The sequence below is a fragment of the Neovison vison genome, chromosome 6, assembly GCF_020171115.1.
Source record: "Neovison vison isolate M4711 chromosome 6, ASM_NN_V1, whole genome shotgun sequence".
Taxonomy (NCBI): domain Eukaryota; kingdom Metazoa; phylum Chordata; class Mammalia; order Carnivora; family Mustelidae; genus Neogale; species Neogale vison.
Window position 1 is genome coordinate 1,866,025 of NC_058096.1, and position 14,443 is coordinate 1,880,467.

Genomic DNA, 14,443 nt, shown 5'->3' on the forward strand with positions numbered 1-14,443 from the left:
CCACCTTGGGCAAGCGGCTCCGGTCAGCAGGCCCATCCTTGCCAAGCCGGCCAAGGGTGCTGCCAAGGCCAATCCCCAATCGGCACCCGAGTTACTGGGAAAAGCTTTCTTGCTGCTGCGCTCGAGCAGACAGTAGACTGCGTCCCATGAGGGCAACAGAAGGCTCGGAGGGTGAGTAGCTGCTGAAGCCACCTGACGCCACTTCCCTGGGCTTCTTGGTCCCATGAACCAACGTTTCGTTTTTGGTTTAAGCCAAGTTTGTGCCGAATTTCTGCCTGTGTCAGGGTTCACTCCAAGAAGCAAAAGTCCTGTGAGCGTGGCGAAAGACTCGACACAACTGTGGAAGGGAGCTAGGGAGCTGGAGAATTGCGGGGGGGGGGGCACTAAGCAGCCCTCCCCAGGCAGGGGGGCGGGTGCTGAGGCAAGAGCTTACAGGGGAGCAGGGGAGCTGGGCAGGCCCAGCTCTGCAAGCAGGACCACAAGGAGGGGGCGGAGGGAGAGGTCTGGGGAAGGCAGTGGCCCCTTCAGAGCTTGGCCACTGTGAGCTTCCCATAAGGGATGCTGGTGGCGGGGAGGGCCTCTGTCGGGAAGAGGGGGACACACTTGGGAGACGGCCCCGTCCCTCCAACCCGACCCTTCTACATCTGTCCGTTTCTGCCCAGGATGGCCTTCACCCCTCCTCCTCCCCCATTCCAAAGTGAGTGCCCGGGAGTCCAGTCCTGCCCAGAGCTATCCCCAGAAGGGAATTCTGGGAATGTACAGCGACACCCCAAACACCGCACTTAACTTACCGAAAATCCTGACTTCACAAGTGTCACCTGAGTCACCAGGACCTTCCATGGGTTCCCACCTGGGCTACCCTCGTGAACACCCAGAGGTGGCGGGGGCTGGGGAGGGCCCAGAGGCCAGAGAGCTGTAAGCACAGCTGCACCCTTGCCCTCCGTGTGGGGGCCCCAACAGCTGCTGCCCCTGCCCCTGCCCCCTAGCTGAGAGGTTTCCTGCCAGAGCCGCCTGGACTCAGGGACCAGCGATTCCTGTTCCCCAGTGACTGGTGCCGGGAATCCCACACACGCTGGAGCTGAGGGCCTTGATCTACTCCGGCAGACCTGCAGGGAGTCTCCACCCCCTCCCGCCGCAGCGCCTCCAGCAAGCCCTCCGCTGCAGCCCCGTCCGGAGAGCCGCAGTCTGTCCCACAGCCCTACCGGGCGTGGCTCACAGCCCACCTGGACTTGTCCCTTTGCCGGGACAATAAGGGTCCAGGCAGGAGGAGGAGGGGCCATCTCAGCCAGGTGGGGGCCAGCAGGGCCAGCAACTCCCATGCCCCGTTCGGTCAGCCCCTGCCCCACAGCTGCCACCTACAATACCCTGTCACAAGCCTGCTCAGTCCCCCAGAACCACTTTCTGCAGACGCTGGCTTCTGTCTGCCCGCCACTCCGCCACCCCCGGCTTGGCAGGCTCTCTGGACGGGGGCTCTCTGGGACTGTAGGACTCCCGCAGGACACAAGCTCCCGGCTGCCCTGAGTCCCGGAGGGGTGCCCGGGACAGCTCGTAAGGCCCGTGCCCGCTTGAGAGCATCTCACGCCTGTGTCGTCTTCTCCTGGGGCCCGAGGAGCCTCCCGCACCACTGTGGGGCACCTCGCCCGCCCCGTGGGAGAGCGCAGGGCAGGAATCGGACCGCCGTGGCCGGCCAGGCCCGCACAAGGACACCCGGGGCCACAGCGGCCGGGGGAAGCCCCCGACCGGCGGGACCCCACGTCGTCTCTGCGCCACCAGCGCCAGGGCCGGCGGGCGGGAGACCTGCCGTGGGTTCTGCTCCCCCGAGTCTCCTCTCTCGTCGCGCCGCGGGGACTTCGTGGAGCCCCGGCGCCCGTCTGTGTCACTGCGGCCGAGAACTCGCTCTCGGACAGTGAGGACAGCGAGGCGGGCTCTGGCCGGACCGCTGGCCCCAGGGGCAGCGGGGTCCGCGGCGAGGGGCAGAGGCGGGGCCCGCGGACGGACAGCGGGGACGTGCCGCGGGGGCCTGGCTCGGCGCGGGCGGGGGGGACCGGACCCTACTCGCGGGCCGAGCGCTTCGCCGGACGCGGGGCGCGGGGACCCGGCAGGCTCGGCGGGGCGGCGCGGGGCGTCCGCGGAGGGCACTCGGCGGGCACGGGCGCCGGCGCGGAGGCCCAGACCGGGTCCGCACGCCGCAGCCCGGTCACCCGGTTCTGAACCGCTTCGTCCTCGCGAGCCGCGTCCCTACACGCCCGCGGGGAGCAGGAAGCCCGCGGCCCCGGGGCCGCCCCCGACCACCGGGTCCGACAGCGACGCGGGGTCAAGAACGTCCCCGCGGTCCTCGAGGGCTCGGGGGCTCCAGGGCCCGGGGCTGGGGCTCGGTCAGGAACGCGGTCCTCACGCGGGCGCGACAGAATCGCGTCACACGCCCGCACCCCACGCCGCACATGCGCAGCCCTGGGCGTCCGGCCCGAGGGGCGGGGCGGGGCGGAGCCAACGTTCTGAGCCAAGCTTCGGTGGTCTCACTGCGCTCGCGCCGCTCCGCCCCCTCGCGGGGTGACCAATGGGCTCGCTGTCCCCGCCCCTGACGACGCGGGCCGCGCCCCCTGGAGACAGGCCGCGGCGGAGCGGAGACCGTCCGGGTTAGCGGGCTGTGTCGGGCCGGCGGGGCCGCGGTGTGGGTCCCCGGGCGCTCGGCCATGAAGCTGACTCGGAAGATGGTCCTGTCTCGCGCCAAGGCCTCGGAGCTGCACAGCGTGCGGAAGCTCAACTGCTGGTGAGGGCCCAGAGGCCGGGGCGGTCCCCGCGCGTCCTGCCCGCGGCCCGGGACCCGCGGCTGGGCTCTGGGCCTCGGGCGGGACGGGCCGGCGAGGAGCCGCAGGGCGGTCGGGGTGGAAGGACGCGGGTGCCGGGGCCGCTCCGCCTGCGGGAGGTGCTGCCGCAAACCGGGGCCACGGCCGGGGTCGACCCGGAGCTTGCACCAACCCCCAGCCCCCCGGGCTGTGGCCGCGGACGTGCTCTGCCTGCCCGGGGCGGCTGGGATGGCCCGGAGGCTCCTCGCCGGCCTTCGGACAGCGCCAGTGCGGCCCACGGTGCCTTCGGGAGGCCGTTTTCTGACATCCGCGCGCGGGAGCCGGGTCTCCTGCCGGTGGGGGATGCAGGGGTGAGCCGTTCCCTCGCCGGGAAGGTGGCGACACCCAGTAACCCAGTCCTTAGTCCCCGGTGCCTGGCTGCCTGGGAGGGGCGGGACGGGATGCAGGAGCTGGGGTCAGTGCAGGCTCCAGGCTGGGCTGGCCAGGCCTGGGGGTCAGTGCAGACCCTTCGCTGGGCTGGCCAGGTCTGGGGGTCAGTGCGGGCCCTATGCTGGGCTGACCGGGTCTGGGGGTCAGTGCAGGCCCTACGCTGGGCTGGCCAGGTCTGGGGGTCAGTGCAGACCCTACGCTGGGCTGGCCAAGACTGGGGGTCAGTGCAGGCCCTACGCTGGGCTGGCCAGGTGTGGGGTCAGTGCGGGCTCCAGGCTGTGCTGGCCAGGTCTGGCTGGGCCAGGGAAGGACAGATGCGCTTCAGGAACCCCTGAAGGATCTACAGGTGTTCACCGGGGACTCAAGGCAAGGCTCCACGAGCCCCTGTATGCTGGGCAGTGGAGGGGGACATGGGGAGCTTAGCCCAGAGCCCAGCCTTCCTCTGAGGAAGTGTCAACAGATTGACTGCAGTGAGCTCGTCACTTGTTCCCAATAACGCCCCTCTTTGTTTTCCAAGAGGTGGCCGGGCCTTGTCTGAGCAGTGGAGACAAGGGCCCTGATTCATGCGGGCCGGCGTCTGTGTTCATGAGCTGCGCGCTCAGCCTTTGCACTCGGCCTCACAAGGGCTCGCTTGTTTACTTCATCAGTGAGGGACATTGTGTGGCCTTGCCACCGCCTGCAGAGTGAGCGGATCTCTGTCCCCGAGTGCAGCGGCTCTCCTGCTCCTTGGCCGCAGAGGCAGCCCTCAAGCAGGGTCAGAGACTTGGGTCGCAAACAGCCTGTCCCAAGGTTTGACCCTTTGCCGCTCGTCTGGACAGGCCGTCCCTGACTTTGTCACCGATGTTGTGGAATTTTAGCCTGTGGACATTTGTCGTTCATTTTTGGAATTTGTGTTTCTAATACTATTTTACTCAACTTTAATCAAATTAAAGTACACATGTCTTTTCTTTCTCTAGGGGCAGCCGCCTCACAGACGTAAGTATTCCGGCGAGCCTCTCCCGGTGCTCTCTGGTCCCGAGAGTTGTATCCTGCGCCCCAGGAGGACCGCGGAATTTACAGAACTGCACGCGTTCTGTTCAGCCCCTAAGCTGCTACTCTGTCCACGTAGCGGTTTGCATAGCGTGGAACGACTAAGGAAAAAGCTTTGCCCAGTGCCCAGCTTTATTCGGAAGCTCCTGCATGTCCCCGGTCTCACGGAGGAGGGAGCAGTTGGTCCCTTCAGCTCCTGCTCTCGCTGGGATCCAGTGTTGTGCTCCGGCCCCCAGGCCGTGGCAGGGGAGTGGGGCGCAGGGTGGGGGTCCGGGGGCAGCACCCTGAGCGGAGCTGTGGGTCTGTGAACAGATTTCTTCCCTTCCTCTGTCTCCTGGACTGGAAGTCCCGACCCACACAGGGACCACGTGCCTGTCTTTTCTTTCTTCCTTACCCTTGTCGCTTGAACCGTGCCTTTCCTTGAAAACAGAGTCGAAAATGCTGCCGACGCGGGGCTCTCCAGAAGAGCTGATTCTAGCTCACGCTGTCACCGAAACGCAGCATGTTCAAGCAGCCAAAAACTATCCTAAAAAAACAAAAATAACACCAGAGCAGAAAACCAGTCCACTGCACACGTGAAGTGTTCTGAGCAGACTGCGAGCCTGTTGAGGTCAAGGGCCCCGTCTGGCTCCGTGCCTGGCATGTGGCAGGTGCAGAGACATCTGGGGACTGCCCCGCCCTTTGGCCTCAGAGGTTAGGGACCCGTTGTGGACCCAGCCAGGCACCTTGTTGCTCTTCACCCTTGAACTGACAGTATTAGATGGTACAAGATCCAGCTGCAATCCTGTCTCCCTTTTGGCCCAGTCTGATGGCCAAGCCCTCTCCTTGTGCCTCAGGGACCATGAGACAAAGGTTCTCTGTCCAGCGTAGGGACCGCAGAGGTCCCCTTATCTGATGCCTTCTGAGGCCTTCAAAGGGTAGGGATCCTGGCTGCGTTTGGTGGCAGCGAGAGAGAGACCGTGCATGTTCCTCCTTCAGGCTGAGGGGTCCCAAGGACAGTGCGGAGGACTGAGTGTGATGCAGAGCCCGCGGGCTCTCTGTGTGCTGTGCCAGCCCTGCCTCGGCGGTGGCGGTGGGGCTGCGTATGGCCGTGTCCACGCTGGGCTGGCCGGTGGTGCCCGGCGGTATGTGCGCCACCAGCTTCCTTTACTTCCTAGGTCTCCATCTGCCGGGAGATGCCCAGCCTGGAAGTGATCACACTCAGGTACCTACACGCTCCTGTGCTCTGAGTCCCCGGGCAGGAAGGAAGACGAGAACCTTCAGAAGCCCGAGATAACCTGAGAAGTCCCAACGGGAGTGTGTCTGGGAGGGCCGCCTCTGTGGGCGGGGCAGCCCGGGTGCACAGGGCCCCTCTGATGCTCTCCCTGGCCATCCCCCTCCAGCTGTGTCCCTGCCCGCCCTCACCACAACCGTGGGAACACACCCACCCGATGAGCAGCCGCCGTGGAGGCCACAGTGTCTGCCCCCAGAGCTCCCACCGGCTCTGCCCCGTCTCTGGCACAGCGAGGAGCTCTGTCACACGCTGCATGACTGTAGCCATCTCTCCCGGGGGCACTGGCATCTTAACAGACTAGGGAAACCGTGCATGAGCCAAACGCAGCTGTCGGCATTTCTGGCAGCCGGGCAGTTGGGAGGGCCGGGGGAGGGGGCCTGGGAGTCGCCGCTGCTTGCCAGTTGCTGGTCTCCCCCTTGGGCAAGGCTCAGACCTCTGGGCCTCAGTTTTCCTGCCCTGTAATACGGACATGTTACCAGCACCTGCCCGCGTGGGGGCAGTGAGGGGCGGGCGCAGGCGGGGAAACAGAGCTTGGCTAGCCTGCTGGCCCGCCGTCTGTGTCGTGGAGTTCTTGTTACCAGTGAGGCCGGGACTGGAGCTCGGGAGCGTCCCTGATGAGTCAGTGGGTCGCCTTTCTTTCCTGAAAGTGGGCGCAGCTTCTGCCCGTCTCTGCCCTGCGTGGGGGGCTCCCTGAGCTGTAGGATCTGTCGCATTCACGGCCCAGAGAAAGGACAGGAGGCCCAGGTAGTGGACTGAGCTCAGGTACCCAGTGCCCGTGTGGCCAGCTGTGTTGGAACCCGAGTGAGTCACAGTGTGAACACAGGGCGCCAAGTCCTTTCCTGGGATGCGGTCATTTCCCTTTGGTCTCAGAGCCTCCCGCAGGCGGGCCGTCTGTCCTGGCTGCTCTAAGAATCCCGTAGACCGGGCGGCTTGCGGACTGTAGACAGCGTGTCTCGTGCCTCTGGAGCTGTGAGTCCAAGGGGAAGGTGCTGGTGTTTTCAGTGTCTGGGGCGGCCCCTTCTCCCTGGGTCCCTGTGTGGGGGAGGGGCGAGGGAGCTCAGGGGAGCTCTTCCTGAGGGCACCCTGACCCCGTCCCCTCTGAACCCTGTCACCCTGGGGCTTGGGTTTCAGCATAGGAGTTTGGGGGGGACACAACACCGTGCAGCCACAGCTAGCCCAGGGCTCCTGCAGGAGGACGGCAGGCGGGTGTGGCTCGGAGCTTCACGGCCCGCCCCAGCCCAGGCCTCGGCCGGCTTCTCAGACTCGGAGATGGTGGAACCTCGCCCTGCTCTGGGCGCGTGGCATCTGCTGCCACTGGGCTGTCGCGTGCAGCTCCCCTGTGCTAGGCACAGGCCTCCACACCAGCAGCTCCATCAGTAACCGGGGCCCCTGCTGCGGTGCTGTCCCCACCAGTGCAGCCTCCGGCAGAGAATGTTCTAGATCATCTGGCCCTTCGGGCAGGGTCGCTCCGAGTGGCCCCACTCATGCCCCCCAAGCTGTGCAGGAAGCCGCAGCATCCCCAGGACTGCGCGGGGGTTGGGGGGGGACTATCCTGGCCTGCACAGTGCTCTCACTGGGCACCAGTCCTGGCCACCTGCCCGCCCACTGAGCACGCCTTTGCCGTCCGTCTGGCTTTGCGGAGGTGGGAAACTTTCTGCTTGTGTCCCCGTGAGCCTGTAGGCTCTCTACCTAGAGCCTGACGATTTTCCATCTGTGGTGTGTTCACAAGTTTGAGGGACAAAACGTAAACCCACCTACTTTGTTTCCTCCTGCAGCACGGGATTTGGGAGGTCAGGTGTTCAGTTCTGCAGAAGGCTGAGCTCACTTGCGCTTGCTGTGTTGCTGTGGGGTTTTCTGGCCGCTGCCCCCTTAGGGGCACAGAGACATTCTTTGGTGGCCTGTTCCCTGTCCTGTGAGGGAAAGTGAGACCTCAGACCTCCCAGCTGCATGCCCCCCCCACCCCCCGAGGCCTGCACCAAGCCAGAGGCCAGGGCATGGCTCCCTGCTCCTCCTGTTCCAGCCGGAGAGACTTTCCGTCCTGCCCGAGGTCTTTGTTGAACTTGACTCACAGGGTCCAGTGTTGACCTCTTTCCACGGAGAGGGTAGATGGGCCTGACCCCACGGGGGCCTTTTCTGGAGTTTGCAGTGGGCCCGAGAGGGGTGGAGGGGGGCTGCCCTCCGCAAGCGGGGTGCTCGCCGTCCTGAGCCCCTACTGTCCCCGTGCTGTCCCCGCGCTGTCCCCGTGCAGCGTCAACAGCGTCTCCACCCTGGAGCCCGTGAGCCAGTGCCGGCAGCTGAGCGAGCTCTACCTGCGGAAGAACCGCATCCCCAGCCTGGCCGAGCTCTTCCACCTGAAGGGCCTGCCGCGCCTGCGCGTGCTCTGGCTGGCGGAGAACCCGTGCTGCGGCCCCGACCCGCACCTCTACCGCATGACCGTCCTGCGCAACCTGCCGCACCTGCAGAAGCTGGACAACCAGCGTACGTGTCCGCCTCAGCGGCGCCCCGCACAGCCCTGACCCCTCCACATGGGCAGCTGCCCCTCCCGGTGCTCTCCTGGGGGGGGGGGCTCCTGTGGGGGCCAGTCCGCTCTGATGCCCTTGCTCCCCGCCCCCGCTCTGAAGCCGTGACCGAGGAGGAGCTGTCCCGTGCGCTGCTGGAGGGAGAGGAGGTCACGGCCCCTGGCGTTGAGGGCGCAGGGAACGGTGGGTCTGAGCTGTCCTATGCCCTGAGTGCCATGGACAGCAGCGCCGAGACCCGGCAGGACACGCTGAGCTGTGGCGAGGAGGTGGCGAGGTGAGCCTGGCGGAGGCCGCGGGCCTGCCCTTACGGTCCTCCTGGGGACTCAGTGGGCCCTTCTGGGAAGGAGGGAAGGAGCTGCCCGGCGCGGTTCCTACCATCTGCGGCTCTCAGTGACCCCCAGCCTGCTTCCAGCTCTGCGTCCGGGAGGCTCCGGGCCCAGGCATGTGTGTTTGTGTGACCACGCCCGCAGCTGGAGTGCCCTGCAGCTGGGGCAGGTGACAGGGGCCGGCGGGCCTGAGGGCACCCCTGGGCCCAGCTCTGCAGCCTCCCATGGCTGTGACCGTGGCCAGCCGAGCTGCTGGTCGGGGGAGGGGAATACGGCCCCAAGGATGGCACGTCTGACCACAGCACTGCCGACGTGGCTGAAGCAGTCTCTGGGGACAGGCTGCAGACTGTCCTGGGCGTTTCTGAGCAGCCACGGAGCACAGGAAACGTGGTAGGAACAGCCGAGCCCAGTGAGGTGGTAGGGCTGTGGCCGCTCGGCAGCCAAGCCGGCTGTTCTGTTGGCCGCCAGTGCGGGAAGCCGTCTGGGTGCCGCCCACGGCTCTGCGTTCCCGTTTGTGTTCGGTGTCCCCCACGCTGGGAGCCCAGGTGCAGCAGGGGGCCCCCCGGGGGCCAGAGAGATACGTGCTTCCCGCACGGCAGGGGGCCCATCCTTCGTGCCCTGCCCGTGCGGCGCTCCGTCCCTCCAGAAGCAGCGTCACCAAGCGGCGGGTCGCTTTCCTCACTGTGATCGGCGGTTCCGGGGTTGGAAATGGGGCCCCGAGCAGGGCAGGCCTCACGCACCCTGTGCTCCCCCTCCTACCTGCAGCGTCCAGAGCCAGCTAGGCCTGAAGCCGCCTTCCCGGGAGCGGTTCCCTTCCTTCTCGCAGAGGGACGCCGTGAGCGGTCACAAGAACAGGGTGAGTGTGACCCGGGGACAGCCCGGCCTGGAGGCGGCCACCTCTCCTGCCGCCCGGCATGTGGACGGTGGGGCCGGACAGGCTGTAGACACCCAAGGACCCAGGTTTGAGAAGCCGCCTCTGGGCCGGACCAGAGGGGGTGTCCAGGCCAGTAGAGAAGGAGCAGCCCCGGAGCGAGAGGGGATCCCCGAAGCAGCCTGCGGGCTGCTCCGTGCCGCACACGGGACCCGGGTCCACCCCGCGTCTGGCCTGGGGGCGGGAAGGCGGCTCGAGCAGTTGACGCTGCAGGGGTGCTGCTCACGGGGAGGCCTCCGTGTCCCGGCAGGGCGGCTTCTGTCGCATCATGGCTCCTGACGGTCCGTAAGGAGTAACAGGTTCAAGGAGTGGGTTATGTGGGCAGCTCCGTCCAACATGCGGGACCTTTCCAAGCCTCTGCCTCCTTGGTATTCTGGCCGGTCCTGGGGCTTGTTCCCTTCCTGGTCACCGGGTCGGCCGTCTGATCCAGGCGCACACCCAAGAGGAGAGGGGCCGTGTCTTCCCACGTGTGTCCTGATGGGCCGGAAGGGGCAGCTTCCCTATGGACCCACACTAGCAGGACGGGCATCCTCAGCCACAGTATGGCCGGCAGAACGGGGTCACCAGCGTTAGCTTGACCCAGTGGGGACGTTGCCTCTGTCCCGTGGGAGGAGCTGCTCGAGCAGAGCCGGGGCCTGAGGGAGGCCCGTGACCCGCTGCGCCCGGCTCCCGGCGGCAGGGTCTGACCGGAGCTGTGGGACCAGCGCGCACATGGGAAGGGCTCTGCGGGCGGGGCTGGGGGCTGCCAGCACCCCCTCGAGGAACTGGAAAAGCTTGTGGGCGGTGCAGAAGGGGATGGACAGAGGCCCTGTCCTTGGGAGGGGCCAGCCCACCCTTCAGGAAAAGCGTCCCCCAGAGCCACTGACAAAAGTGACTGTGGACTGCAGGCCAGTGTAGGAGGCTGTCCCTGGCCTGAGGCCCAGCCCTGCACAGGTCACCGTCCTCCACGAGGTCCGTGCACGTGCTCCCCAGCACCTTCAGGGAGGAGCCCCCCGACAGCCCCCAGGGCCGGTCGGCCTCTGCCGATGAGGCAAGTCCCAAAGGACCCGCCTCCCCACCTGCAGGCGTCTGCAGAGCATCCGGGGGTTTGGGGTGAGGGGGTAGCCTCGAGATTGAATCACTGATCGGAAAATCATGGAATCCCCTGGAGCAGACAGAGCCGCTTCTGGGGACAGAAGGGAAGGCTGCGGCTCTGCTCCAAGCAGGGTGCATGGCTCGGTCCTCCCACGGAGGTCCTGCAAGCCCGAGTGGGAGGACGCAGGCGGCCAGGGAGGCCACACCAGTGTAGGGGTGCGGGGGGAACAGGACCCTCGAGGGTTGCTGAGGCCAAGGGTTAGCACCGTGGGGCGAGTGGGGGCTCTGGTGCTGAGCCCCACCATGACCCTCTGAGCTGACATCACGTTGCTGCCGTGCGCTGCGGCTCACAGCTCTACCCGCAGGACGAGCCAGCTCGAGTAGCCCTGTGAAAATCCCCTCTCGCTCAGGTGCAGGTAGAGACCACATGCACACGCATGACACACACGAGCGTGTGTGTGTGAGATCGCACAGTCCCGAGCACTGATCCCTACTGTGTGGCCGAGGGCCAGTGGCTTAACCTCTCTGGGCAGTCCCTGCAGGCTCCGTCCACCTGAGTCTCTGTCCGTGTCTGTCCGGGTTGCCTGGAAGGTGACTTGCCCACGGTGTCCATGTCAGGGTGGGGCCCTCAGCCGGTGACTCTGTGCCCCCAGAACAACGTGCTGAGCGCCGTCCTGCTGCTGCTGCGGGAGCTGGACGCCGAGGGGCTGGAGGCCGTGCGGCAGACCGTGGTCGGCCGGCTCCAGGCCCTGCACAAGCTGGAGCTGCAGGAGGATGTGGAGTGACCGAGCGGCCAAGCCTTCCTCCCACGACCCCGTGCCCAAGCACCTGGGAGATGTGGGGTCCCTGCCACAGCCACGGCCTCCACGGGACCCCAGCTGAGTCCCAGCATGCGGGCCGTGTCTCAGGAAGCTCTGGCCCGCCTGGGGGCGCCAGGCCCTCGGTGTGGATGGCTCCGCCGCGAGAGCCGGCAGGGCGTCGGGCTCTGTGCTGGGTACCCTCCCTGCGTGGGGCCCAGTGCACACCGGCCTGCACAGGGGGCCCCCCCGGACTTGTCTCTTCCCGAGGCGGGCAGGGCCCCCATTGTCCCTAATAAATATCTTACCAAAGTCCGATCTGGAAGCAGGCGTTTCCTAGGGGACAGACGTGACCTTGACAGCGTTTCAAAGGTGAGGGCCATTGCTCACACACGTTTCCCCTGTTGGTTCTCTGACCCAGTTGTGGGATAGGCTCTGTCCACTGTGGCCACCGAGGCATTGCGTGTGACCGGCAGGGCTGGGGAGGGCTGGAGAACTCACCTTCCCTCTTTCTCTGCCTTCTTAAGAGCCTGCAGGGTGCAGAGGTTTGTGCGGGACGGGCAGGATCCGGGTGCAGTCACGGGAGAGGCAGCTGGTGGGGAGGACACCGTGGGGAGAGCCGCGGGCCTTGCTCTGAGGCGCAGGCCCTAAGCGGTCATGCTGCAGGCCGGGGCGGGTCCCTTCCCAGCCCCCCACCCCCACCCCCAGCGCCTGGGGACGCCTCCCCGGGCTGGGCAGCGGCAGGCTTTCTGAGCTGGTAGCCAGCCTTAGGGGAGCTACTGCGGCCCGGACGGGAGCAGGGGTGCCCTGCACCCCCACTCCGGTTGGGGGGCCCAGATCTCTGTAATGTGTCCGTCGCCGTGTGAACAGAAGGGTGACCTGTGTGCCGTGTGCAAGAATCCCGATGGGGCGACTGTGCCCAGGAGGTGCCGCTCTCTTAACGGGAAGGCTGCTCTCCGGCCGGCGGGTTTCAAACTGCCCCGGGCCCAGGGCTGCGGTGGGGCGCTGGGTGCCGGGCGGGGGGTTTCTCTCCCGGGCGTCTGTAGTTCTCCAGGAGCTGAGCGGCGGAAGCAAGGCATCGCTGCAGGGGGTCTGGGGAGGTGGCTGCAGGGACACGCGTGTGCTCTCCGCTGTACGTGTGGACGGTGGTCGGACTCTCAATAAAGCGTCTCAAAGCAAGTTGGGGTGTTTGTGTTAAACTGAGGACAGCCTCCCCCTTCCCCACCCAGCTGGCCGGGCGCACACCAACTTCCTGCCTGCGCCGTCTGGTGCGCCCCAGGTGGGGACCTGGGATTGGCCGCGGGGCTGGTCCTCTGCTCCCCCAGGGCAGCCGGGGAGGTCTGAGTTCAGGGGAAGACGCCCTGCGAGGTGCCCTTTGATCTTGGCTGGGGGAGCTGTGCTGGAGGACCAGGCGGGGGAAGGGGTCCCCCAGATGGCGGGGCACTTGCTCACCTTGTTCCCGAGCCCGGGGCTGCCCCGTGTGGAGGGAGGACACCGATGATGCTCCGGTGGTTGTGCTCCCGGGAGGCCTCCGTCCCCCCAGCAAGGGGCTGATAAATGCTCACGGGTCCCCCGTGTTGGTTCTGGAGTCAGATCAGTTGGGGAAATTCGAGAAGAACCCAGGGGTCTTTGCTGCCGGGGTTCTCCGCAAACAGACACATGGGCTCTAGGGCTGCCCTGGGGGCCCGGAGTTCTGGGGGGACCCGCTGGGGCCTGGGGGCCACCCGGGCTCGCCTGGTGGGCTGCCAGCGCACATCTGGGGAGTTCTGTCCAGCCAAGGGAGCACTGGCCGCGCTGGGAGTGGACGTCCCCAGTGGGCTCGCGGGGTGCGGGCGGAGCTGGGCATCCACGTCCCGCGGTGGAGCTGGTTTGCTGGCCCGCGGCGCCCACACCCCTGCATTCCTAGTGTGCGTTCGGCCAGGCTGTGACCAGCGTGGGCACATGGGACCCCACGCTTGCTGGGTGCTGTGCCCCCACATCCCGTAGCCGGACCTGGACGTCCCCCGGGAATCGAGCCGTTGGAGTCCCGCAGGGCTGCCTGGTCTCACGCGGAGGAAATGCTGCTCGCGTGTAAGGGCCGAGCTGCCCATCGTGGTGCCACGATGGGAAGGCTGGTGGCCACGGCCCTCGCCCAGGAGCCCCACCTGCGCCCTCCCCTCCGCAGGGGCTGACGGGGGCTGTGGGGGTGGGGCAGGGTGAGAGAAACCTGGGAATACGTCCACCTCACCCCTGCCTTCGAGACATCAGGCAGGAAAACCAGGGCACCTGCCTCCATGCGCAGCAGCTGGGGGTCCCCGTGGTGAGTGTCCTCACTGTGCCCGCGGACCGAGCGTGCCGGGCGGGGGGCCGTGTTGGGGGCTGGGATAGGGCCGATGCTGCTGCTGCGCGCCCCTGCCCCACACGCAGGCCCTGGGGAGGTGTTGCCCTGAGGCCGTGCCGCGAGCGGGAGCGCACCCGTGTGCAGGAGCCTCTGGGCCGTTTCCCAGCAGCACCTCCAGCGCCCCGCGAGCCCTGCCCACAGCGGAAGTGTCAGAAAGTGTGCAAGCCGCCGGACGCGGGGCCTCCTGCTTCAGCAGGTGCTTCTCAGGGCCTGGAAACCCTGGTAAGATTTACTCGTGAGCTTCATTCCCTGCAAAGCTTGCAGAAGCACCCGTGTCCCTAGGGCCTGAGACAGTCCGCGCAGAGCGGCAGGACGCGCAGGGATGAAGGGACAGGACGACGCACTGTGGCCACCTGTGTCCCAGAGCCATCGGCAGCCAGCTTGCCCTGGGGACACAGCCGCCTTCACACAAGGGACAGTGGCTTCAGGGGAGCTGCCCTCCAGGGCCGCCCTGCGCTGTGGGTACAGCCCTCTGGGCGAGAGCAAGCCAGCCTCAGTCCACGGGGCTGAACAGGGGCTGGGGGGCTGGGGGGCAGGGCTGCCTCCCGAGGCAGGTGGAGTGCCAGCTCTGTGCTCCGGTCTGTGTAGACACCTCCCCTGTGCCGCACCCTGCAGCAGACCGCCCCCAAGCCCCTCCCAGGACCCTGCCCCAGTCTCAGGCGACCAGCGGGTGATGCCTGCTACCTAGTTCACCACATTCCTGGGGCCTCCAGCACCCCTTCCCCAGCCACGCTCCCGAGGCCTGACTCTGGCCTCAGACCCCCAGCTCAGCACATGCTTTCCTGCATGTGAGGGCGGGGCTTGCTGTCTGTGGGCTTCTCAAGTGGCCCCTAGGTCCCAGACCCCATATGACCTCCACCCCCAAGTGGGGGGTGCTG

At 66.7% G+C, this 14,443-nt stretch overlaps 2 protein-coding genes across 4 annotated transcripts in view; one reads left to right on the forward strand and one right to left on the reverse strand.

Annotated features, from left to right (window-relative positions):
• Positions 1-2,367, reverse strand: part of TRPM2 (transient receptor potential cation channel subfamily M member 2) — a 58,839-nt gene extending 56,472 nt beyond the window's left edge. For all 3 annotated transcript variants that reach the window (XM_044250784.1, XM_044250783.1, XM_044250781.1), the window contains exon 1: positions 5-2,367. The gene's annotated coding sequence lies outside the window, so the exon portion shown is untranslated. The remainder of the gene's footprint in view (positions 1-4) is intronic.
• A 256-nt stretch (positions 2,368-2,623) lies between these two features.
• Positions 2,624-12,364, forward strand: CFAP410 (cilia and flagella associated protein 410). Its single transcript, XM_044250827.1, has 7 exons — positions 2,624-2,770; positions 4,193-4,211; positions 5,423-5,469; positions 7,787-8,016; positions 8,160-8,331; positions 9,149-9,239; positions 11,042-12,364. Exons 1-7 carry the CDS (start codon positions 2,694-2,696, stop codon positions 11,171-11,173), a joined length of 768 nt encoding a protein of 255 aa, XP_044106762.1. The 5' UTR covers positions 2,624-2,693; the 3' UTR covers positions 11,174-12,364.
• The last annotated feature ends 2,079 nt before the right edge of the window (positions 12,365-14,443 follow it).

Coding starts and splice junctions, on each gene's coding strand:
- CFAP410 (XM_044250827.1), top strand. CDS start 2,694: ATGAAGCTGACTCGGAAGATGGTCCTGTCTCGCGCCAAGGCCTCGGAG. Junction 8,017..8,159: donor GCAGAAGCTGGACAACCAGC/GTACGTGTCCGC, acceptor CCCGCTCTGAAG/CCGTGACCGAGGAGGAGCTG. Junction 8,332..9,148: donor TGTGGCGAGGAGGTGGCGAG/GTGAGCCTGGCG, acceptor TCCTACCTGCAG/CGTCCAGAGCCAGCTAGGCC.